This window comes from Acinonyx jubatus, chromosome C1 (assembly GCF_027475565.1).
Source record: "Acinonyx jubatus isolate Ajub_Pintada_27869175 chromosome C1, VMU_Ajub_asm_v1.0, whole genome shotgun sequence".
Lineage (NCBI taxonomy): Eukaryota > Metazoa > Chordata > Mammalia > Carnivora > Felidae > Acinonyx > Acinonyx jubatus.
In genome coordinates this window covers 132,245,370-132,269,118 of record NC_069381.1, presented here as the reverse complement: position 1 = coordinate 132,269,118, position 23,749 = coordinate 132,245,370, and the positions used below count along the sequence as shown (strand labels likewise).

General features: G+C 35.2%; 1 protein-coding gene across 2 annotated transcripts in view; it reads right to left on the bottom strand.

Annotated features, from left to right (window-relative positions):
• ARHGAP15 (Rho GTPase activating protein 15) overlaps nt 1-23,749 on the bottom strand; it is a 609,886-nt gene that overhangs the window by 291,293 nt on the left and 294,844 nt on the right. For both annotated transcript variants that reach the window (XM_015062996.3, XM_053214988.1), the window contains 2 exons: nt 16,564-16,662; nt 15,163-15,292 (listed from right to left, as the gene is read on the bottom strand). In XM_015062996.3, coding sequence (XP_014918482.2) covers nt 15,163-15,292; nt 16,564-16,662 — 229 coding nt within the window. The remainder of the gene's footprint in view (nt 1-15,162; nt 15,293-16,563; nt 16,663-23,749) is intronic.

The following is a 23,749-nucleotide window of genomic DNA, read 5'->3' as shown; positions in this document are numbered from 1 at the left end:
TTGAAGAAAAGAACAGGGCACATTTTAACATAGAAAACCGATATACCATTTGGAGAAATCAGCATTTTTTTCTGAGTCTACCAACAAACTGTTAAATTGGAGTGCATACATGTAAAGGTGTCATTGAACTTCACCTAAATATGTTTACTTCTGATTTTATGGGGTCCTTTCAATTCTACTTGATTTTACGGGAAAAAATTGGCTCCTGTTAAATTTTATTTGGGGATTGGAGGTCTGAAACTAAATAAGTTAAAAATCTAGTGGCATATCGGGTATATCATTTTTTAATGTTAAATTTACCTTTTCTGTGGCGCTTTTCTCTACATTCTTGAAGAGCCACTTTGTAGACAGCTTAATTTTTGTTCAAATACAAATTAAATCAATTTTCAGGGGAAAAATAATCAGGATAGCTCCTGTTCTCTACAACAAAGAAAATACATTTGTAGACATATTCTGGAAATTTAAATCCCTCAATGCTCTTTTGAGCAAGTCCAAGGAGATTTGAAGACTGACATTTTGTACTTTGCTATTCCCGAGAGGCATATGTACGATCATCTTTACTGAGGTTTGTTCCCATCCCTGCTGAATTAATATGCATTTTCGTTAACTAATCTTGAAACAACAGGAATAAAGTTTATCCAGGTCTTTTATACCTCAGAGAACAAAACAAATACTACAAATCTTTAGAGAGAAAGGATATACAAAAGGGCTTGAGGTGAATATTTCAAAGCAAATACTCTTTAAATGATGTGCAAATTATTTCAGCTCTTGAGCATGATTTATGAAAGGGGATTAGCCCACTGAAATAAGAACCAAGTTTAAACTGTTGGGTTTCAAAGTCAAAGATGAGAAGTGGTTACAAGAAAAGGAAAGAGAAAGGCGATCATAATTTAGAGGAAGGATTCATTTTAGTTTTTCTCCTTAACTGACTCACCTTAAATTGTCACCCATTGTTGTTCTTAACTGCAGTAGAAAATATTGCATTTTTCCTCAATTTTCTATAAACTTAAGCATGTAATAATTAAGAAATGATACTAGAATTTATATTTCAGCAATAAGATCTCTCCTTGCTGTGTATTAAACATAATCACAAACTGTGTTAAACATAACTATTCAAGCTGGAAAGGATAGCTCCTAAGAACCTTGAGTCAGAGAACATTTTTTTTCAATTCACAAGTCACATCTATAATAACACAACATAATACATTCTAGTATTCCAATATGCTCCTCAAGTAATAGTTAAAAGCTTCTTCTAAGACTTATGAAAATGATTGCTTTCATGTAATTGTAAAGATTATTAAGTGAGCTCACTCCTTATGATTCTATAATGACCCGCTGTTCTGGAAGGTAAAGGAAATTTTAATGATCCCACTCACATGTGATTAATGGCTAACACTTCTTGACTAAAATTCTGGATTTTGTTCAATAAAAATGAGTTAAGCAAAAATTCTGCGGATTCTCAGCCAACCCCTTCTGTGGAATCAGTTATGCCCAGTTTAAATAGAAAGCGTGGAACCTCAATAACAAACCCAGGTACTGACTAGGAAAAAAAAAAGAAGATTAATTATTCTTATTTAAGATGTCCTAGAGTAATAAAGCTAACTAGGTGAAGTGGATCCAGGCAGTACTAAAATTTTGAGGAAACTCTTTCAATCTGTTTCATTACTCTCCAATAATTTTTTAAGACTGAACATTTAGTGGCAAATATCTGAGGCAGATTCTTACGTAGAAAAGGATTATCATTTGCCCACCTCAGTTTTCATTTCTTAGAACAGATAGAGATGGGCATGAGGTAAAGATGCTTTTGTTGCAGAGACAGTCATTGTGAGCTCTTCCCAGAGAGTAAAATCTCCTACTCTTAGAACGATGAATCAGACTTTATTTTGAATCTGTCCTTTAGTTTTCGATAACCAAATAGCCAGCCTACTTTTGTTTTCTTTGCAACGTTTCCTACCAATTTCACTAAGGTGCAGTTGGCAGGCCTTGATTATTTTGGCAGGCACAATAGGTAGGTTTACTGTAGGAGTGAAACAGCTGAGCTCGGCTCATTCAGAATTATGACATCTAACTTGAAAGACCGATGGGAAGTTCATTTAAGTACCCAAGAACAACATAAAAATAAAAGGCATTCAAACAGTAAAATACTATTGTTCTTGTATTTGGAGAAGAGAAGTAACAAAAAGAAGGCTATAGATGAGACTATATGTTCCCAGGAAAAGAGTCAAATGGAAAAATAAAGAGTAAATAGCATTGTGGATGGACTTTGTACATCAGCATATCCAGGGAAATAATGGATTACATCCAGGGAATTGTTTGGAGCTTTGCTTTCTTGGCTGTTTGTTTTAATGAGGGTAGTTTCTTCTTGGCTTCATTTTTGTTATTGTTGTTTTGCTTGGCTAGAGCTGTTGATTTAGTTCATGACTTAGGTGTGGCATGGACAGAAGTCACAAAGAAAGGGTAAGTATTGGTTCTGTCTCAGTCTGAGTCACCATTTGAAAGGGTGATGAGGTTAAATAAATATTCCCATCTAAAATCATCATGGCCACTATGACAATCATAAGCAGGGTTATTTTACACAAAGATAGACTAGATAGCTCTTCTATATATGAATAATTCTTGTCAAAGTTTCAAAGACCAGTCTCTGGTTCTGGACCCTCAAAAATGTACTTAGGGAATTTTTTTTTTTTTTGGTCATATGGGTAGTGTGCTTCTTAAATTTTAATGTGCGTATGAATCAACTGTTTAAATGCAGATTCTGTTCAGTAGGTTTCAGGTGGGGCTTATGATTCTGCATCTCCTAATAAGCTCCCAGACGTTGTTGTTGCTGCTGGTCCACAGACCATATTTTAAGTAGCAAACATCTAGTAGGATTCTGAAAGAATGAGATATTGGAAGCAAGTTCTGTTGAACTTCTAGGCATCCTGATGTTTTTCAAAAACCACAGAAGCACTGGGTATTTGGAAACTGCCAAGAATCCTTCCAATACATGTCAAGAAAACCTATCAATATCCCCTCAGAAAATTCTGGAAGCTTTTCCCTTCTCCATTCCCATTTGTTAGTTTCAGCCTGCATTGTGGCTTGACCCACTGTAACAGTTTCCTAATTTATCTCTTTATCTCTTATCTTTCACTCTTTTTTGTGCTATCTTTCTCTTTGCCTTTCCCCACATTTCCACCAGAAATTACTACTTTGCATATCCGATCTGTTCATGTCTCCTGCCTTCAGAAAAGTCTGTCACTAAGCTCCCATTGCTTACAGTATAAAATCTAAATTTCCTAGAAGTTCATGCAAGACCCTCTGCCAGTGTTCCCTGTTCATTTCCAACCTAGTCTCCACTCATTGCTCTAACGTTTTGTGCTCTCTAGACTCACTAATCCATTGCGGTTCTGCAACATGTTGTACTCTGTAGTTCTTTCTTTCCTATCTAATATGTATCAATTTTATGTGTTCTCTGCCATTCCTCCCTTCTCAATCTAAAAAGTTTCACTGCAGTATTAAACTCCATGTACCTTTTATTTCCCTTTATTGGCTGCCTTCCCTTCCCTAGCTCTCTTCCCCCCATCTCCTCCAGGGATCAATTTCCCAAACTATTACCTACAATAATGTCCTTGTCTCAAGAACTGCTTCTTGAGAAACCAAAACTCAAACACCTATCAAGAGGTCAGTGCTGGGGTGTCTGACTGGCTCAGTCGGTAAAGCGCCTGACGGGCTTAGGTCATGATCTCATGGTTCATGGTTTTGAGCCCCACATCCAGCTCTCAGCTGTCAGTGTAGAGCCCACTTCAGATATTCTGTCTCCCTCTGTCTCTGTCTCTGTCTCTGTCTCTCCCTCTTTCTCAAAAATAAATTAATTTAAAAAACAGTGGTCAGTGCCTCACATCTCAAACTTTCCCCTCCTTCTTATACATAAAGTTTGCAATTGGTTTCTTCTCTTCATCTTATTTACTCAGTCATTTATTCACTCACTCACTGAGACATTTAATATGGAGCATCACTATGTTTGAGATTCTGTTCTAGGTAATGGGGTGAGGAGGAGTAATCGTATGAAGGTCATGGCTATATCCTCAGGCACTTGCAGTCTAATGGAATGGAAAGTTCCTGGCTTCAGCAAATGGCTGAAGCCTTGCTCAGATAGAACTGCCTGTCTTAGATATCAAAATCCCTTAATTCAGATAGAGCAGACATGGTGGTCATCTAGGCATGCTTGCCAGCCTGTTGATGGAGTGTGTTTTGGTGAGACCAGACTTGTAGCATCTTTCAGTTTACTCCTTATAAGTAGCCCTATGCTCATGTGCTTTTGATATTTTTACTCTGGTGAAAAAAAGTCATCTCTTTATCAGCAGATATGTTATCATATTTGGCTCAATTCTAATATGTGTGTATGTGTGTGTATACAGTAAACAAAATATTTCCTTGCTTTGAAGTGAAATTACATAACTCTCCGTCAAAATCCTTGTATTGCACCATCTTACCATTTTATATAAGAATGGAAAAGGCAACAGACACTTGGTGAAGTTTAATCTCTACAGAATACCATAACAGGCTTACACATTCGGGAATGGCAAAACTGAACGTTTATTACACATAATACTCAAAACCCCTTAAGGAAACTAAGGTAAAAGTGTATATGATACCACGAATCAACAGAATGATGAAGATATTACAAGATTAAGCATTTGAGGGGCGCCTGGGTGGCGCAGTCGGTTAAGCGTCTGACTTCAGCCAGGTCACGATCTCGCAGTCCGGGAGTTCGAGCCCCGCGTCAGGCTCTGGGCTGATGGCTTGGAGCCTGGAGCCTGTTTCCGATTCTGTGTCTCCCTCTCTCTCTGCCCCTCCCCCGTTCATGCTCTGTCTCTCTCTGTCCCAAAAATAAATAAACGTTGAAAAAAAAATTTTTTTTTTAAAAAGATTAAGCATTTGGTAAATTATGCATTTGTTTAATCTGAGTTTGCCAACTAAGTCAATGGCAAAGTGCATTCTTGCTGTATTCCCTTTTTTTTTTTTTTAATTTTCTTTAATGTTTGTTTGTTTTTGAGAGAGAGACACAATGTGAGTGGGAGAGGAATAGAGAGAGAGGGAGACACAGAATCTGAAGCAGGCTCCAGGCTCTGAGATGTCAGCACAGAGCCGACGCGGGGCTCGAACCCACAAACCACGAGATCATGACCTGAGCCGAAGTCGGTCACTTACTGACTGAGCCACCCAGGCGCCCCAGCTTTCTTGCTATATTTCTCTTTTAAATTTTTTTTTTTAACATTTATTTATTTTTGAGACAGAGAGAGACAGAGCATGAACGCGGGGAGGGCCAGAGAGAGAGGGAGACACAGAATCTGAAGCAGGCTCCAGGCTCTGAGCTGTCAGCACAGAGCCTGATGCGGGGCTCGAACTCACGGACCGTGAGATCACGACCTGAGCGAAGTCGGACGCTCAACCGACTGAGCCACCCAGGCGCCTCTCTTGCTATATTTCTAAAGAGAGGAACTGATGGATGGATAGTACATAAATTTTACTCAGAGTATATTCATTTGGAAATCATTGTACTAATATTTGTATTACAATATAGATCTACAAAATTCTTGGATGTATTTTGGATTCAGTATATATATTATTGTTAGATCTAATATATGTATTAGATCATATACAAATCATATACACATTTATATATCTGTACTCGTCTATATTTATGTAAAAAGCACCCATATATTTATCTGGAAAGTCATTTTCAGGAAATTTAAGAAACTTGTCCAAATCTTATAGGTAGTATACCCTAGAGGTAAGAATTGTATTCAAATTTTGTAACTATTAAACCCAAATTTCTGACACAACAGACATACGACCTTTTGAAAAAGGTGCATGTAACACTTTCATAAACTTTTGTATTTAGCCAGATTTTTACAAATAAGCTGACCTTAAAGAAAATTTTTCTCAGAGACTTCTAAAATTATCAATAACCAAAAATTATACAAACTACTATTACTCTTTTCTTTTTTTTCTTTCTTTCTTTCTTTCTTTTTTTTTTTTTTTTAGAGAGAGGGAAGGGGATGGGAAACAGGGAAGGGGACGAGGGAGAGGGAGAAAGAGAATTTTATTTTTATTTTTAACTTTTTTCTTTAAGTTTTTAAATTTATTTTGAGAGATAGAGCAAGTGGGGTAGGGGCAGAGAGAGACGGGAGAGAGAGAATCCCAAGCAGGCTCCACACTGTCAGCACAGAGCCCAGTGCGGGGCTCTGACTCATGAACTGTGAGATCATGACCTGAGCTGAAATCAAGAGTCAGATGCTTAACTGACTGAGCCACCCAGGCACCCTGCGAGAAAGACAATCTTAAGCAGATTTCATGTCCAGTGCGGGGCTCCATCCCACGACCCTGGAATCATGACCTGAGCCCTAACCAAGAGTCAGATGCTCAACCGACTGAGCCACCCCAAACTATTATTACTCTTCTTCTGGTACACTAAAAAGTTCCTCCTTTCTTCCTGCTTTTAATACAGCCTTGCAAATTCTAAGTCAGACCCCACAGAAGAGCCTAAAGAGTAAGTATGAATGAGAGTTGTTCTCTCAAATCAAATAGGAGGCTAGAAATGCATGATAGAAAGATATTGAGAGGACAGTAACTTTAAGCAAAGGGATTAAAATTTCTCCTTTCCCCTCTTGCAAGGTCTTCATCATTATTATCTTTACTACGGAATAATGCACTTATTTGTACATGATTTTCTTAGGCCCAGTACATGTGACCTGCATAAAACATACCATTGCTTTGAGATTTGAAGTTCTAAGAGAAAACTGAGAGGGACATATAAATAGTGACCTTAAAATATGAAACCAGTGAAAGTAGTCAGGGTAGAGGAATAATCTATTATTGTTCCCAAACAAGTTTCAGAAATTTCACGATCATTTTTAACAGAAAAAGAGAAGTATGTTGATAATGGTTATTTAAATAGCCTCAGTCATCGATTAACTAATTTAACACTGTCGATTTTGAATACTCTCAAATGTCATCAAGCCACTCTGCTAGTTGCATATATAAAGGTAAATTAGAGTTCTTTTCAGAGTCAGGCAGTCTAGTGGGTAGACAAAAGACATTAGTAATTAGCTTACTATTGTAACACACTTTGGTAATCGCAATGATAGAGATATGGACTGAATATTATAAGAAAACCAAGGAAGATCACCTAGTTTATCACAGAGATCTGGAAAGTTTTCTGGAGAAGGTTAAAGGATGTTAATTTAGCAAAGGAAGACCTTGACTCAAAGGTGAGAGTCACCTGGCGTAGTGTGCATCAGGGAGTCTAAGCACTGTTTCTCTGGAGCATAAATCATGGGTCAGTAGGTAGTGGGAAAAAAATGAAGAAGTGCTCTCAGGTCGTGAAGAGCTTTCTATTGGGACACTTTGACTTGAGCCATTTCAATGCAGTAATTTGATTAGAAAATGTTCTTAACCTTTGACTTCGATTTTGGAGGACATCATCTCTAATGGCACAATCCCAGTCCTTACATTTTCTATTTGGCCATTGCATCACCTATCTGGCTCTCCCTTTTTAGGTGAATTAATTTTGTATGCAAAAAATATTTATTTATATTAGGGAAATTGAGTAGCAAGAGTACTTGGCTTCAGGTTCTATGTAAATAATCAAAGAAAGATGAATTAGCAGATTGATTTACCTTTCCCAAGCCATCTATGAGACAGTTCTTGAAGGAAGCTAATGTTATAGATAGCACTTTATTTAATTTGGATAAAAATGAATGGTATTTTTGGATACATCTCATACTTTTGGGTGAAAGCAATACCTGATTTTTCTTGCATGGATATGGGTTTTATGATGAGTAATAAGAGATAAACTTGTTTTTCAGGAAAATTTCAGGTTATATAGCTTTTTTTCCCCCTGAGCATACAATTAGGCATGTTTGGGACATCCAAATAAATGCATTAAAAGGGAATTACTTTCTTTTAGGATTTTGAAGAAAATTATCATTGCTCCTATACTCCAGAAACAAAAAGGAGTAGACCAAATAAATTCTGTATACAAAAAGAGGCGACCGTGTGCCTTCAAAAGAACGTTTTTGTCTGCACAGGGATTCACTGTAAGAATGCACTGAATATCATGTTTAGCTAGGATACTTTAAACTTGATATAACAATAGTGAACAAATATATGTTTAACTTTACAAGGAAATGTTAATATATACTCATTCTGGAGTCATAGAATAAACAGAGAGAAACTTTCAGAGGAGATCAAAGAGCACTTTTTATATTGTTTACAATCACATTAGTGTATTAATGCTAAGGAAATATTGCTGAAGAGTTAGACCAAAGAGCCCTTTGGATTTGGCCTATTATTGAAAGAAAGATGCCATTTGACCTAATGAAATCAGAAATTGATTAAATGCAGTTCATCTAAGGGGAAAAATGGTCACAGAGTTACTGCCAGGGTCGGGAAGAGATGGGGTGATCTAGTGCCTGAGTGCTGATAGGGTTAGATAGACTCTCAGAGTAGTTGATGTTATGAGATGCATGACAATGGATACCCACAGGTCAGAGGGCAAGATCAACCCCTTCCATGGGAAAGAAGAGATTAATCAGAATATTCTTTGCTCAGCTTATAACTAGGTCCTCTCTTATCAAATGATTCATGGAGAACTGAATGTTTTGAAGAAACTGTAATCTATGGGTCCCAGGAAAGCTGGGATTGCTGCTAGCCATCTTGCGAACACGTGTCAGAACAACTGTTGTAGTCACACAGTGCCTCAGTGAAGCCCTGCAACCTTTGTGAATAATACCATTGTGACAAAGTAATTTGGACCCCTGATTATCAAGTGTGTGTCTAATCGTTACTGTTTTCTTTCCCTCATCATGTTTAAATCCTCCAGCTTTGGCAACATAAATGTTTATTTAAAATTTTTCATTTTTGCTTTAGTAACAGAAATATTTTGAAATAAAGACCTCCCTTAGCCTGTGGAAAACAATTAAGAAAAGAATTGACACTCACTGTTCCTCTGATATTGTCTGTCTTACGGCTATAGTAAAACAAAATAATTTTTACTTTCATACTTTAGTTCAATCTCAGGTGGATATTGACTGAAACTGGTGCCAGGGTGGCAATATTGATTCTAGGGAGAAAAACCAAGAATCAGATGATTGACCATCCTGCCCAAATCAAAAACCTTTGTCCCTCTGACAACACAATAACCCATAATATTCTACATAAATATGACTTTGTTGTTGTTTCCAGGTAAGAGATTTTTTTGTTTCTTCAGAGCGAGATATTTATTTGTGTAATTTTAATATTGTTTTCATTTTCTTAGCAGATGGCTTATTCATCTTATTATTTTCATGCATTGGCAAGATTAGGCTGTTTTATAAAAAAATACTTAAGAAGAAACTTTAAAATATGTATTTATATGGGTCTCCAGAACAGACTTCACAATATGTATTTTAAACAATTGTTAATTACATATTTATCCAAGAAACTGGGATGACTTTTCCATTTGGGATAACAAACATCTTACAAATTTCTTTAATTACACAGTTACCAGAAAGGCCACAATGGTCACAACAAAAAATATATATGGCTTTTGGGGAAAAAATAGGAAAACAATGAGCTATCAATGTTTTTATTTATTTATTTTTTTAAGAGGTCATAATGTAACTCATATTCAGAAAATTTGATCTTTGGAAATTTTCAAGCCAGAATTAGAAAATATGTATATTCTTTTATTGACTTATGAACATGGGTAATGCTGTATGTGTGTGTATATGTGTGTGTGAATCATTTTTAGTTTGTGAAACTTTTCAAACATACAGAAAACAAGAGCACCATGATCACTCTGATAGATATCACCTAGATTCATCAACTATTAACATTTGGGACAATGACAGACTTAATCTGTCATTACACACATTTCTTAGAAAGAACATGTACACTTGCTGAGGACTCACTTCCCTTCCCATGTTGCAAAATCTTCCCAGTCCTTCATTCTCTCTCTTTCCCACTATTTTCTCTGGCTTGGAAGTTCTACATTCCCTCCCTCCTTGACACCAGTGAGGATTTTCAGGGTCCAGGAGCCTCTTAGCCAAAACCATTTTGATAATTCTAATTGCTTTGGTGGAGTTGGTACAGGAGTAGAGGAGGAGAAAAAAGAGAAACCAGATGGAAAGCAATGCTACTGGAAAGTCTTAGTTCCTAGGGCCAGAGGTACAGCAAACTCAGAACAAGCTGTTCCCTAAAAACAACATTCTAAATGATTACATAAGGTTTAAGTGTGCTTTTGTGGCTAGTACGTGGTTTCCTTATGAAAATGTGTTGAGATCTAAGCAACCAGTTTACAATTGGATTTTGAGAACATAGTCTACTTACTGTTGTGGATGGCCAGTGTTATAATTATTTAGATTAGCACAAAAAATAACTGTCTTCTCTATCAGACTTGTTTTCACTTGGCATGATCATGATTACTTTGCAGACAAAATTTTAAACAAAGATATTATTAAAGGTTCACAAGTATTTTCATTTTCTACATTGTATGAATATTTCATTCCAAATTTTCCACTCCTAATTTTATTCCTGTAGCCTTGTACACACACCCCTACTATGCACATTACTAAGGGGCAATCGAATTGGGAAATCGATATCTAAATACTTTTAGGATTTCACCCAGAAATTTATACATTTGTTTTTTATGAAAATTTAATCAAAAGACAGCTAAAAGAAAATTCATCTGCAAAATGGCAATAATTAATAATAATAATAATAATAATAATAATAATAAAAGACTTATTTTTTTCAGTTCTCTTACTTTTTAAAATGTTTATTTATTTTGGGAGACAGAAAGAGAGAGAGAGAGCACGTGAGCTGGAGAGGGACGGCCGGGGGGGGGGTGCGGTGGGAGAGAGAAACCCAAACAGGCTCTGCACTGTCAGCACAAATCCTGATGCGGAGCTTGAACCCATAAACTGTGAGATCATGACCTAAGCTGAAATTAAGAGTTTTAACTGATGCTTACCTGACTGAGCCACCCAGTCTTTCCTCAGTTCTTTTACTTTTTGATTTTATTCTTCTAACTCATGTTCATTTTGGGGTGCATATTTATAATGCTAAAAGTGTCAATATTATATAAAAATTATCCAAGTTCTCCACACATGAATTTTATAGTTTAGTACTTGATTAGCATGAGGTATATTACTTCTAAGGCAAAACCCAAATACAAAACTTATATTAAAAAAATTGGAAGTGCAGATGAGTGAAGTCAAGAATTTTAGTTGTATACCTTTAGGTATATCTGTTAACGACAAAGAATGAATATATGAGTGAATGAATAAACTAGAGCTGTGTCTAAAGGAATAGTGAAATGGTTTGATGTTGAATCCTTTCCATCACCTGGAACTTCTTCATGTAGTTCTGGGCATAAAAGAATGAAGAGCATCTCTTGGCTCCCTTCTACTATTTCCTGGTGAGCTGCTCCCAAGGACACGCTGGCTGCCATTTTCACCGGGGGAGTCGCCAGGAGAAAGACCAGCTGCTCATATTTAGATTTGTGCAGCTATGCGTCCCATATCCAATTCTGGTTTTTTTCCCCTATTTTCTCTATACTTGAGGAGAGGAAGAAGAGTATATATGTCCTGCTCCAGTCTTCCATTAGACACTACCCCCGGTTCATGCCCTATTTTGGTACCATCTGCTTTGGGGACACAGGATGATAATAAGAGTTCCTACTCATTGAATACCTGCTGTGGGCTAAGTATTTACATATCTACTTTCAGATAATCACACTATCTTGCAAAGATATACAATGGGTATTAGACCCATTTTTATAGACCTGCAAAGTAAAGCTCAGAAAATTAAGAAACCTCTCCAAGGTTATCTGATGCAGGATTTATATTTGAGCCTTTCCTCTGCCATCAGTGGAAGATGCTTCTCTTTCCTTGGAAAAATGTGCTAGCATTTTCTTTGATTGACTCTCCACTTCCATTAACAGCCCTCCCTGGAGAGCTGCTCTCCCACTCTCATCCAATGCTGGTGTCCTGAATTTCCCACAGTGATTTGGCCCTTACATTAAATTTTCTGGCTTCTTGTCTGTTCAACTCAACTGATATCTTAAAATATCTGATTATTCCTTAATAGTGTTGGCAGGTTAGAATCATATTTTTAAAAGGAAAGTATATTTAAGCACTTAACTTTCACAATTTGCTTATTGAGAGTACATAATTCTTCCCATGTTACACAGAGAAACTGGACAATGAAATGACCACCTGTTAGCTGCTAATGATGTTCACATGCCTTTAAAAAAGTAATTCTGGCTTTATCTGTCTACAATCTTGGCGACAAAACTCATGGGAATGTCAAGGGCACAGGAAGCCAAAGGCAGCAAACTGACAATAAAGTTTGTGCTTAGACTACTAATAAGGAAGGAGATACTGTGAATCTCTAATTCCACAAAATTATTTAATCTCAAGAGGGTAACATAAAACTGAATGCATGTTTTAAAAAACTGAGTTTGGGTGTTCAAATCTAGGACTTAGATCAGAGGGGTTTCACACAGTATATTTCTTACTTGAAAAAATATTTAAAAAAACAGCAACTATAAAATATGCCAATCATTATTTCAAGTGCATAGTCTAATTTGATATTGTGTGGGTAAGTCAATCATTTTGCCTTTCAAATGAAAATCAATACATAAATAGTGAATGAACTTGATTTAAAATAATAGATGGATATTAACTGTATTCTACGTTGCAAAAATATATACTAGCCTTAAAAAGGGCTTACAACTATAAATATCCATCAAAATATAGAAGTGAAGCATTTTCTAAAATTAGGGCTAGCATTAAAGATTAAATGACCCTTTTATTTTAATAGTTAGATCAAACCCCAAAGACATCTGGGTTTAATTCTTTTGCTAATATGTTTTTGGGTCCCTATTAAGTTTAATGATTTCTATGGATCTCATTTTTAATGTAATATATCCATCCAAGTCCAAAGTTGATACAAACTAAATTTACCTTTTATTTGTTCACTTCACCATAGTATAATGGTTAAAAGCAGAGGCTCTAATATTAACCTGAATGGATTTGAAACTTGTCTTTGTAACTTGTCTTTGTACAAACTGCCTTAATTCGCTGCACCTCAGTTTCCTCATCTATAAAATCGTGTTAGTAGTAGTACCTGATTTGCTAGGTTAGTGGGAGGACTAAGTGAGTAACATAGATAAGAACTTAGAACAATTCCTGGTGAAAAGTAAGGGTTCAATATTTGCTACCTGTCATTATTTTTTAACTGCAAAGGGAAGAGTGAATAAGAGGTCACTAGAGAATTAGGTACATTTTTAAATGAGTAGAATAAATCATATGTTTCTTCCCTTGTCTCTAGGCAGGATTGAATTTAAGCCCCAAATAGACAAATAATTGTCTTTCTCAATCAAAAATAAATACTAAAGAGGAGTAGCTGGGATTTTATCTGTAGGAACTTTTTTTTCCCCTAAAACATTTCAAACATTGTGCTGAACACAGAATCTATTTGCCTCAATGTTTCTGAAACACCTTTACAAAACTTTATTTTCTCCCAAGCTTTAGGCTTTAGAAGCATGTAAGGGTATCCTCCAAATCTCTACTAATCATTGCCTCATACATCCTATTATATATACAACAAAATGTTCATATAATTAACAGTAACATGCTCACATATTCACATGACATTAACATTCTCACAGTTGAATTCTAATTCTAAAATCTTACCTTAAATTTGATCCCATATTAAGTAAAGGGGAACAATGACCAGGAACTAAAGGGAAACATTCAAAATGAGATAACTCCATACTGCCCCACGTTACGGAAAAATATTTTTAAATGGCAAATAACTTAATTTGCAAGCACCATACAGTTTAAGACATCAAGATCGATCATTTTAAACTCCTACTTAACACAACTGGCTAGCTAAATATGTTTCTAGCAGTTGTTGTATTGTGGTATGAGTTTTTGAATAATGACTTAATTTTGAAACGGTGTTTCTACTCAAAGTTGTCATGCTATTTCTAGATTCTTAAGATCTAGAATAACTTAGCTCTGGAAGATATGCTATATACAAATGGCTTCTGTCTTCCTTGTCATATGCGTGTGAGTGCATCTATGTTTATATATACATACATATATATGTGTATATATATATATGTATGTGTGTGTATATATATATATATATATATATATATATATATATATAGTCTTCCTGATGCACACAAATATATGCATATACACATAGAGTCATTTAGCATATGTACTCATGTTCATGTGTAGATATTCTGTTAAAGGCCCTTCTCTATCTATGGAATTCTCTTTAAATCAAAGAGGTAGTATGTAACTATACTGATCTTAGATCAGAGGGAGATGGCAGAAAAAATAGCGATTCAGAAGATCGAGGGTACCTAGGTAGCTGATCCAGGAAAAGTACTATAATTTTTGAGAATTGGGGAAATTGGTTTTCTTTGATTTCGGAGACACCTGCTTTGATTTCAGAGATACCTTTCAGGAGGCCGAAACTCAAACCAACTGTGAGATATGTGTGACACCTTCTCATAATCCCCTTTTATTGAGGAGGAAACAGGTTGGACAAGTTTGAGAGATCTACTCAAGTTCCCTATATGGTGAGATTGGACCTTTTTACTCCAAATTCATTTGTTTCAGAATATTAGAACTAGATATGACCCTGCAGAACATATAATTCACAACCCACATTTCTACATCTTTTTGGTGGCCTGAAGGTGTGGAAAGTTGCATAGCCTGTTGGTTTAAGTTGAGCCAACTGTGGTGGTCACTCACACATTTTTTAATGTATGGAAAACAAATAGTCAGCATACCAAGGTTTAGAGATGCTTGACATTTCCCACTTTCAAAATCAATCACCAATCCGAATGCCCTGCCTATTACTCAGAGATTCAGAGGTTTGCTGTAAGCAGAGACCATGACCTTGGAACAATTATTTTCTCAAAAGGCATTACCAACAATGACGCTAGCAAAGCACCCAGACTGCCCTCCAGTGCATGATTCCCTGGCCAGGAAATGGCTGCGAATCTTCCATGAGTAGTATGAGTTTGGCTCAAATCTTATTTCAATGCATTTATATTTCATAAGCATTGCATTTAGACAAAGTTAAAATCAACAAGTAAAAAAAAATACTTACTTAAAGATTTTCTGTGCTCTGGTTTCTGTTCTTTTATATCATTATCATAGTGACTTAGTAATTCAGTACTGGAGGATCTCTGGATTTTGAATAATTCCAGGTTTCTTGATGAACCACTTGGATCCTTTGGCTGGAAATAACAAACAATTAGACTTGAATAATTTCACAAGGAAGAAAGGATTCACCAAATAATTTACATATCTATTTTGATGTTAGATTTAAAGGGAAGATTGAACTAAAATAATTACGTTGGGATAAGGCCTTTAATCATAGCTATATATATATATATATATATATATATATATATATATATATATATACATACATATATATATACATATATATATATAAAACTTACTAAGTGCTGTGCATCACCCCAAGTATTCCACATGTATTAACTCAATTAATCATCACAGTAATCCTATGAGGTAGGTATTATTATTACCCTTACTTTCCAGACAAGGAAACTGAAGCCAAAAGAGATAAGTAATTTGCCTAAGGCCACACAGCTAGTAAAGGATAGAACCAGGATTCAAACTCAGGCAGTTTGACTCCAGAGTCCACTCTTAATGACAACACACTCTGTCTGTGGGTGGGTGAATGTGGGTGTGGGCACTCAAGCATGTCTGGATAAGGGGATGATGATAATATTAACATACTGATGATGGAGAAAAGTCAATTTGTTATTTTTTTAAGTTTTAACCCCAAAATGAAATAAAGGATGACTGCAATTAAATAGCAATAAAACCACACAGAAAATGCTATATTTTCCTATTGTATACCTTATTAAAAGCTCTCAAGAATATTTCTTTCTAAGATTTTGCAAATATTAGTGTCCTAAAATTAGATGTTTGGTCTAGAATCAGTATAAAGTGGTAGTTTTCAATAATCTGATTCTCTGAATGTATGATTTAGGGTAATTTCATGAAGTTTTAGATTCATAATTTTCATGAGAAGAACAATCTGGCTTAGCTGGAAGAACAATGAAAATCAGTACAAAGGATTATTATTTACTGGTGTTTGAACAGTGAGTATGAGCTTAAATACGTTGGTATTTATTTTCAAGAATATGTATTACAGACTGCATGAACTGAAAATATGAAAATTCAGTAGTCATTAAGTGCTTGTGTGCTTTTTACAGCCTCTAATAAATGAATATCCATGTTATTTGGGGGAAAAAATGAATGCACTGTGTTTTTGAAAGAGAAATCAAATGACATTTAGCTCCACAAATCATGTCTGTGGAAACGGTTTTTAGTGGACTCTATTTAAACTTAAAATAACTTAATATCTCTTGATCTGTAGGATCCATTGAAATGTGTGTGTGTTATATGCCTAAGCAGCACAATTTAAATGACAACATTTTAATTAATAAAGGTAACAGCCAAAACAAATACATACCAATCTGTCAATTGCATTTTTGATAGCGTGGAACCAATCCAATATGATGAAGTCAATATCTGACTGTAGAAGGAACTCATTTCCTGATACTGTTGTGATCTGAAAAAAAAAATTGACAGGTAAGCAAATCATATAAAATAGATCTCTTACATTAAAAAATGGATACACACACACACACACACACACACACACGTGCTGTTTAAAAAACACACTTCAATACACCAAAATATTTTCTTGTATTCCAGTAATTGTCTTTCTGGGAACTGGGAGACTGGGATCATTTTGAACTGCTCTCTATAAACTGTTTTTTCATGTCATAACAAATACATTATTGTTTTAATAATAGAACGATTAACTCAGAGTAGGACTAAAGCTGAATTACTCCAACTTAAGGAGAAGCAAGCCAGGAAGTTCAGAATAATGCAGACAGTATCCACTTAAGTCAGAACCTCAGAAAAATGCACCCGGGTGTGTCAGAATTCATTCTGCACTTTTGGCTCTTTCCTGTTTGTCTTTTTCAAATCTAATAGTATCTCTATATTTGATTTCCTTTTATGGAGGGCTGTAAAACAGATTATTTACCAAAGAGACTAATGCAGACTTTTCCAAAAGGTCATGCAAATGAATAACATTTGGCTATTTCTATTTTCCTATCATAAAGATCTATAGGAAAGTAATAAAGCACCAATTTCTCCACAAAAGGAGTATATTAGAATAAAACTTTATTTACATATTTGAACCTCTCATGGAGCGTATTTATCAAATGAACATCCCCATTCCAGACTCTCAGGGCGATTAAGCAGTTGGCAATATTTAACAAGTAACTATACGTTTTTCATTACAGTGAATTTTTTCCTCCCCAGAATTGTGAGAGAAGAATGTGACCCTATAGAAACAGAGCAATGCTCTTGATTTCACACATAAAAGGCTACTTAGAGACGAATTTGATTAGAGTGGGTGTGGACACGCTTTTTGTATTAGGCCATCAATCTGAACTGCGAAGATTTTCCCTTTGTATTGACTTTTTGTTTCAACAGGAAGATGAACACTTCCTGACTACTGTCACACATCAAGCAAGGCTTCAGAGGTTTAAGAGGACTGACACTTCAAAATACTCAATCAGGAGTTAGTCACCTCTTCTCAGTCTCACTTGCTCTGAATAGGAGGTGAACATTGAAATGTGGCACAGGTTCAGAAAATCGCAAATCATGCTTCAGGATGTCTCTATAATTCTATCATGAAAGTGACAATTATTACCCAAAATAGCTCACTCTGAAGGTCTCAATGATTCTTATGACAACATTTAATGACAATGGTCCTAGAGTTTTAAAGAAATCTTCGATTACACACATACATATATATTCACTTGTCATTTATTTTTAGAAAAACTGTATAGAGACGCAACATCACTCAGTGTTGCAGTGCAACCATTCTTGATTGCGACGTTTCACAACTGTAAGGAGAGGACTATCCAAGTATATGCGATTATGAGAAGTGAAAGATTAGAAAATAAGAGGAATTTTATTTTCTAGAATTTGACAGACTACCAGGGCCACTCTTTTTTTTTTTTTAAGTGAAATGCATGTAAGATTTCAAAAGGCTCAAAATATCCCCTAAATAGTCCTCTGTTTTATGTATCTATTACAAGACAGCTAAGCTGATATTTGCCTAATTATCTGAACACCCAAGCAATGTTCTTCACTTACATAAAGCTCCAAATATTTACTTTATACAGTGTTGCCACAGGAATACTAATCTAAAAATATAAGGTCACTTGTGACTAACCCAAGAAAACTAGTAATGTCCTTGACCTCTACCTTCATTCTAATCTAACTTTAAATATTTTGATTATGAATGTAGTATATAACATCACAATCTGGTAACATACACAAAGAAATATGAATTAGCCCAAACACAGCATGCAATCTAATATATTTTTTCTGCCATTATAAATAAACCATTATTAAAATTGTAAAAAGAAACATTTCAAAGTACAAGAAACAAACATAATTAGATTTACTATATTCTGAGGGTTTAGGAAAGAGCTAACACAGTTCAGTTTTCAGTCTAGTAAATTCAAACAGTGATAAAATGTAAGTACTTCGCCAGTACATTTGCATTTTTGGTGCATGCTATGCAATGCAAAGGGGATCTTTTACTGCCAACACAACCAAAAACAAAATGTATTTTAAAAGTTTCTTTATCCAAATATATTACTGCATTAATCGTACATACTCAGTGATTTATGAATTCATTTGAGGAAGCTGGATCAGAGAACTACACGAATGCAATTCATTCAAAATCTACTATCAGAAAGATACAGTTCACATTCTTTCCTCTGTCTTCCCACTAATCTTTCCAGTTACTAGGCAGTCTGGAGAAGTCTGCTACTGCTCTCTACAGTTTAAACGCATCCACTTCTTAATTACAGTCAGTAATTGACTTTGTTCTGCTCCATCCCAGCCATTCACAGGAAAGCATTTTCAAAGTCTTTGACTGCTCATGCCCATTTAATTCAGGTTTCTCAATCCACATTTTTCCATGACCTCTTTAAGGTTTTCTGATACATGGTTTGCTGAATCATATTTTCAGTTTGAACAATTGAATTTTCAACACTCTTGGGGGGAAAAAACACATCAGTAAAGACTGTGAGCTTCGACTAAACCTTTTGATTGAGCAATTCCGGATGGCAATGTAAAGTGATGTAAAACTAACAGCAGACATAAAAGATTTTAGATGAAGCCATGCTAATGTGTTTTTCTATATCAAGTTTCACCCAAGTGACAGATGTTGGTGTGAGGTGGATGAAGAAAGAACCTACAGAAAACACAATGGGTTAAGGCAAGAGTGGCTGGTCTCCATTTTGTATTGAAACCTACTTTGGACAAATGTCTCTTGAACTGCTTCCTTGCCACCAACTTATATTTTAAAGGGATATATCCTGCCACCAAGCAGTCTTAATGAAATGTGCTATTGTTGTCAACAACCGATACCTTTCATTACCTGTCTGGGGAAATTTGCCTCAAAGTTTTCATATTGGATAAGGATCTGTCTGAATTCTTGCTGGTGACACACGGATGCCTAGGAAATCGTAGGAGTGTATCCACCAGGCAATGTGAAGAACAGACACATTCTTTAAGAACCTAAGTCTGTGACCTTGTGGTTCCTCTGAAGATGGAAGCAGGTAACTCCTGGCTCCCCAACTCCACCAATAAGCAATGTGGAGAGAAGAAATGTGTTGTTCAGGCTTTAATTAATGCATGGAGTATTGTTATGCTAATTTAAACATCCTTGAGGAGTTTTAATGAGTAGTGTTTGTGTTTATTTAAGTATCACCCTTGTCAATATACAGTCCGCATGTAGTCTTGCCCGTGTTAGATTTTAACGAAAGTGAAAAATAATACGTGGAATGGCATTTTTGCTATTAAAAATTTCCATAATTTGGTTTACCAGAATAGAAACAAAAACTTTTTAGAATTTCATATTTTTTCCTAGTTCTAAGAATAATTGAATTTATTGTGAAGAATTTGTAAAAAATAAAGATAACAAAAGAGCAAATTAAAACTATTCATGACTCCACAGAGTAAACACTGTGGACATTTTAATTTAGTTATCGCCAGCCTTTTTAAAATAATAATCAAGTATTTATGATAGTGATCAATGTACAACTTTATGCTATGGATAGATACCTAATCAGTAAAACATATTTGATGGCTAACTCTTGTTGGATACTTTCATTCCAGTTGACCTCAAATACATGTTGAGAGACTATCAAAAGTGCAAGAGATAATGAGTGATATCTGTTCCCTTCTTTGACCGTAGCACCTATCCTCTTGTAGAATTAATTCCGCAAATAATTCTTTGTTCAGGAGACTGAGATGAGATGTTTCTGACTGAATATCCCGCTAGTCATCAAGGACTGATTGACTATCCATTAAGTGCAAGGCACATTGCTAGAGGCTAGGGACACACACACCCCCCACCCCACCCCCACCATCCTCAAGAGCTCACAATCTGTTTGCATAAATAGGACATATGCATACAAAGATAAATAACAATATAAAATGGCTTATACTAAGCCCCAATGTGAGTGGCACAGACAATGATCATGTCAAGATTTCAGAGGAGGGAGTAATTACTGCAGACACATTTACATCATGGAATTATACATAAACTGTTGGTCATGATATGTTATTCTTTAAAGGTTGATTGTATCAGAACTTTAGTACATTAAGGATACGAATACTACCACTTGGTATGCAAAGTAATATCAGCTTTAATGATCTCAAAGCACATAATAAACATTCTTCAAATGCAGTTTCCCTCCACTATCATAAAGTAATTTTGCAAATGAAGAAAATGAAGCAAATGAGGAAAATGAGAATGCCATTCTATCAAATTGGCATCATTTTAAATGATAGAATTAAGAGATTACAAAGATCTTGATTTCTAGTTCACTAGTCCTCAGCAAACAGTCTTACACAGTCAAGGACTCTGTGCATATAGGAAAAGGACTATGATGGTTTGGTTTAAGTTGTAAAATCTGGAATGTAGACCTTACAAAAAAGTTGCTTGTGTCTTCCTTGTTATGTTAAAGATAGCCTAATTTTAAAAAGATCAGACCATGGGAGAAGGGTAGGGGGAAAAAAATAGATACAAACAGAGAGGGAGGGAGGTAAATCACAAGAGACTATTAAATACAAAGAACAAAGTAAGGGTGGGTAATGGGGTGGGGGAGAGGGAAACGGGTGATGAGCATTGAGGAGGACACTTGCTGGGATGAGCACAGGGTGTTGTATGTAAGCTAATTTGACAATAAATTATATTCATAAAAAAAGATACTAATGATATTATGTGGTATAAAATGGATATGTTCAACAAACCCTGGGTCTTAATAAAAGTCTTTGTTTAAATGTAAAAATAAATAAATAAATAAATAAATAAATAAATAATAAAATAAAAAGATCACCCAGTATCCTTATTCAGATGTTTTCTTCTTTTTTCCCCCCCTCACAAACAACCACAATCTCGCTATGAAAAAATATATATCTAAAACAAGATTAAGCCATCCCCCCCCAAAAAAAATGCCTTCAAATTCTAGAAAGGACTGAATCCTACATATGCATGAAGTATCATTCATATTTTGCTTAGGATCAGTCTTTAACTATCAGCCAAAGAAGAATTTATTACATCTTAATAAAGCTGAAACTGTATGTAAGAAACATATAATAGCATATTCCAAATATCCGAAGGGCCCTAAAAAATGTTGAATGATATGGCTACAGTGATTCTACAAATAACTGGATAACCCATTTAGAAGGAATGGGATTTAATTGCTATTGTATTTGGAGACACTTTGGGATCATGATGAAGTCATTAGATTTGCATTAAATGAAGTATATATAAAAATTTATGTCAAAATATACTAAATTCATTTGAAGTGAATACAATTATTTTTTGAAATTAATTTTGGCTCTATCTTCATTGAATTCTAAGTGCATAAAATATAGGTATACATTTTGGCAACATTATAGCAAGAGCTCAAGACCTAAAGTTGAGGAAATAATGCTTAAAAAGATCCCTGAGACTCACAATTTTTTCATCTTACATCACACTTCACACATATCCATTTGATATAGCTGATCAATTAAAGGTTGTCATGGTTGTACTAATAGTCAAATTTCTTAGTCTCAAAGGTGTTTATGACCAACGATGAAATTACATTATCAAGCTGCATGTCTATCTTAAATTACAGTCTGGTGTGGGTAACTCCTAACATTTTTCTTAACATGTTGAGCAAAGTTAACATAAAACTATGGGTAAAATATCAGTTAGAAGTAAAAGGTCTTCAATTTGTCTTTCCCAAAATATTACTTGTTAAAACATTTTGTGAGAAAGTATCTGCTTTGTGTTCCCAATGTTGCTAGATGTTAAGTAAATATATGCTGATTATAAGGAAAAAAAAGTTGCTTTGGCAACTCTCTTATTAAAATGCATTTGTAACCCCCATCTGTCATGAAAGTTTTGAAAAGTTTGTTTACTTTGGATGGCAGCCTTATCCAGGGTTACCCTAGCAAACAATGATAGCAGTCTTCAGAAGTTGTGTGAAGAACAAGCCACTAGGGATCCATTTTTGTTTTAATTGGCACACACAAACACTTTTCTGGTCTGTCAAGAAGATCAAGCTAATATGCATGGAGGGTGTTATATTCTTAGCTTTGGGGAGCAGTAAAGCTCCCTTTATTTAAGTAATTTAAATGATAGACTGCAAAAACTTTGCAAGTCAGAAAAATGTTTTATACTTTCTTAGGGAATATTTGTTTTAAGCAACGGAAAATGTTCTACATATCTAAAGATGTTGAACCTTATGTTATAATTACCCTCTTTCTTCTGACTCTGTGAAATATTCTTAAATCCACATGCTACTAAATAAGGCTAGCCACCAATGGATCCTGAATTTCCACAACTTCCCCCTGTGCTAACAAATGTGCGTTCATTAGTTTCCAGATGTTTATTGGATATGTTTTCAATGTGTTTGGGGCTGATTGATTTGCATGTACATTTATTGAAACCCTCAGTGGTGTCATCATATCAAAATAACCTGCCCATGTAAGCAATTTCTTGTTTAATGGAAAGTAAACAAATGTTGGGCTACATACACAACAGATCTCAAGTGCATTCCGAAATCTAAGGTTTAAGGCCAACCTTTCAAGAAACAGTGCTTTTTAATTGAAATTGAGTTGTACCTTTGACACCCAAATAATTTGGTTCATGCATTCTTACAACACAGATTTGTTCTACAAAATAAAATTGGCCCTATAGTGAACATTCACGCCCGTATCACTTGTCCACTCTACCTATTTGTTAACGAAATACCCAAACCCCAAGTCTATTTCAATCAAATGTTTAACAAAAACTCATGTGCATTCTTTTATCTGTCGGAAAATATTTTAAGTACTGAGAAAAAGTCTTCTCAATATTCATGAAAGAATACTATCCAAGTAATTAGTAGATAGTTTAACAGTTTCCACAGTTTTGCAGTCAGCTACACCCAAACTTTTGCCTGTGGTGCTCATATGAAAAACGACTGAAAAAGTGACTAATCGAAGCAGTTGGTGTATAAAGATATCAGCTTAGAGTTTTGCTGCTGTTAACGCTAATTTCTAAATTTGGGGGGAGTAGTTGC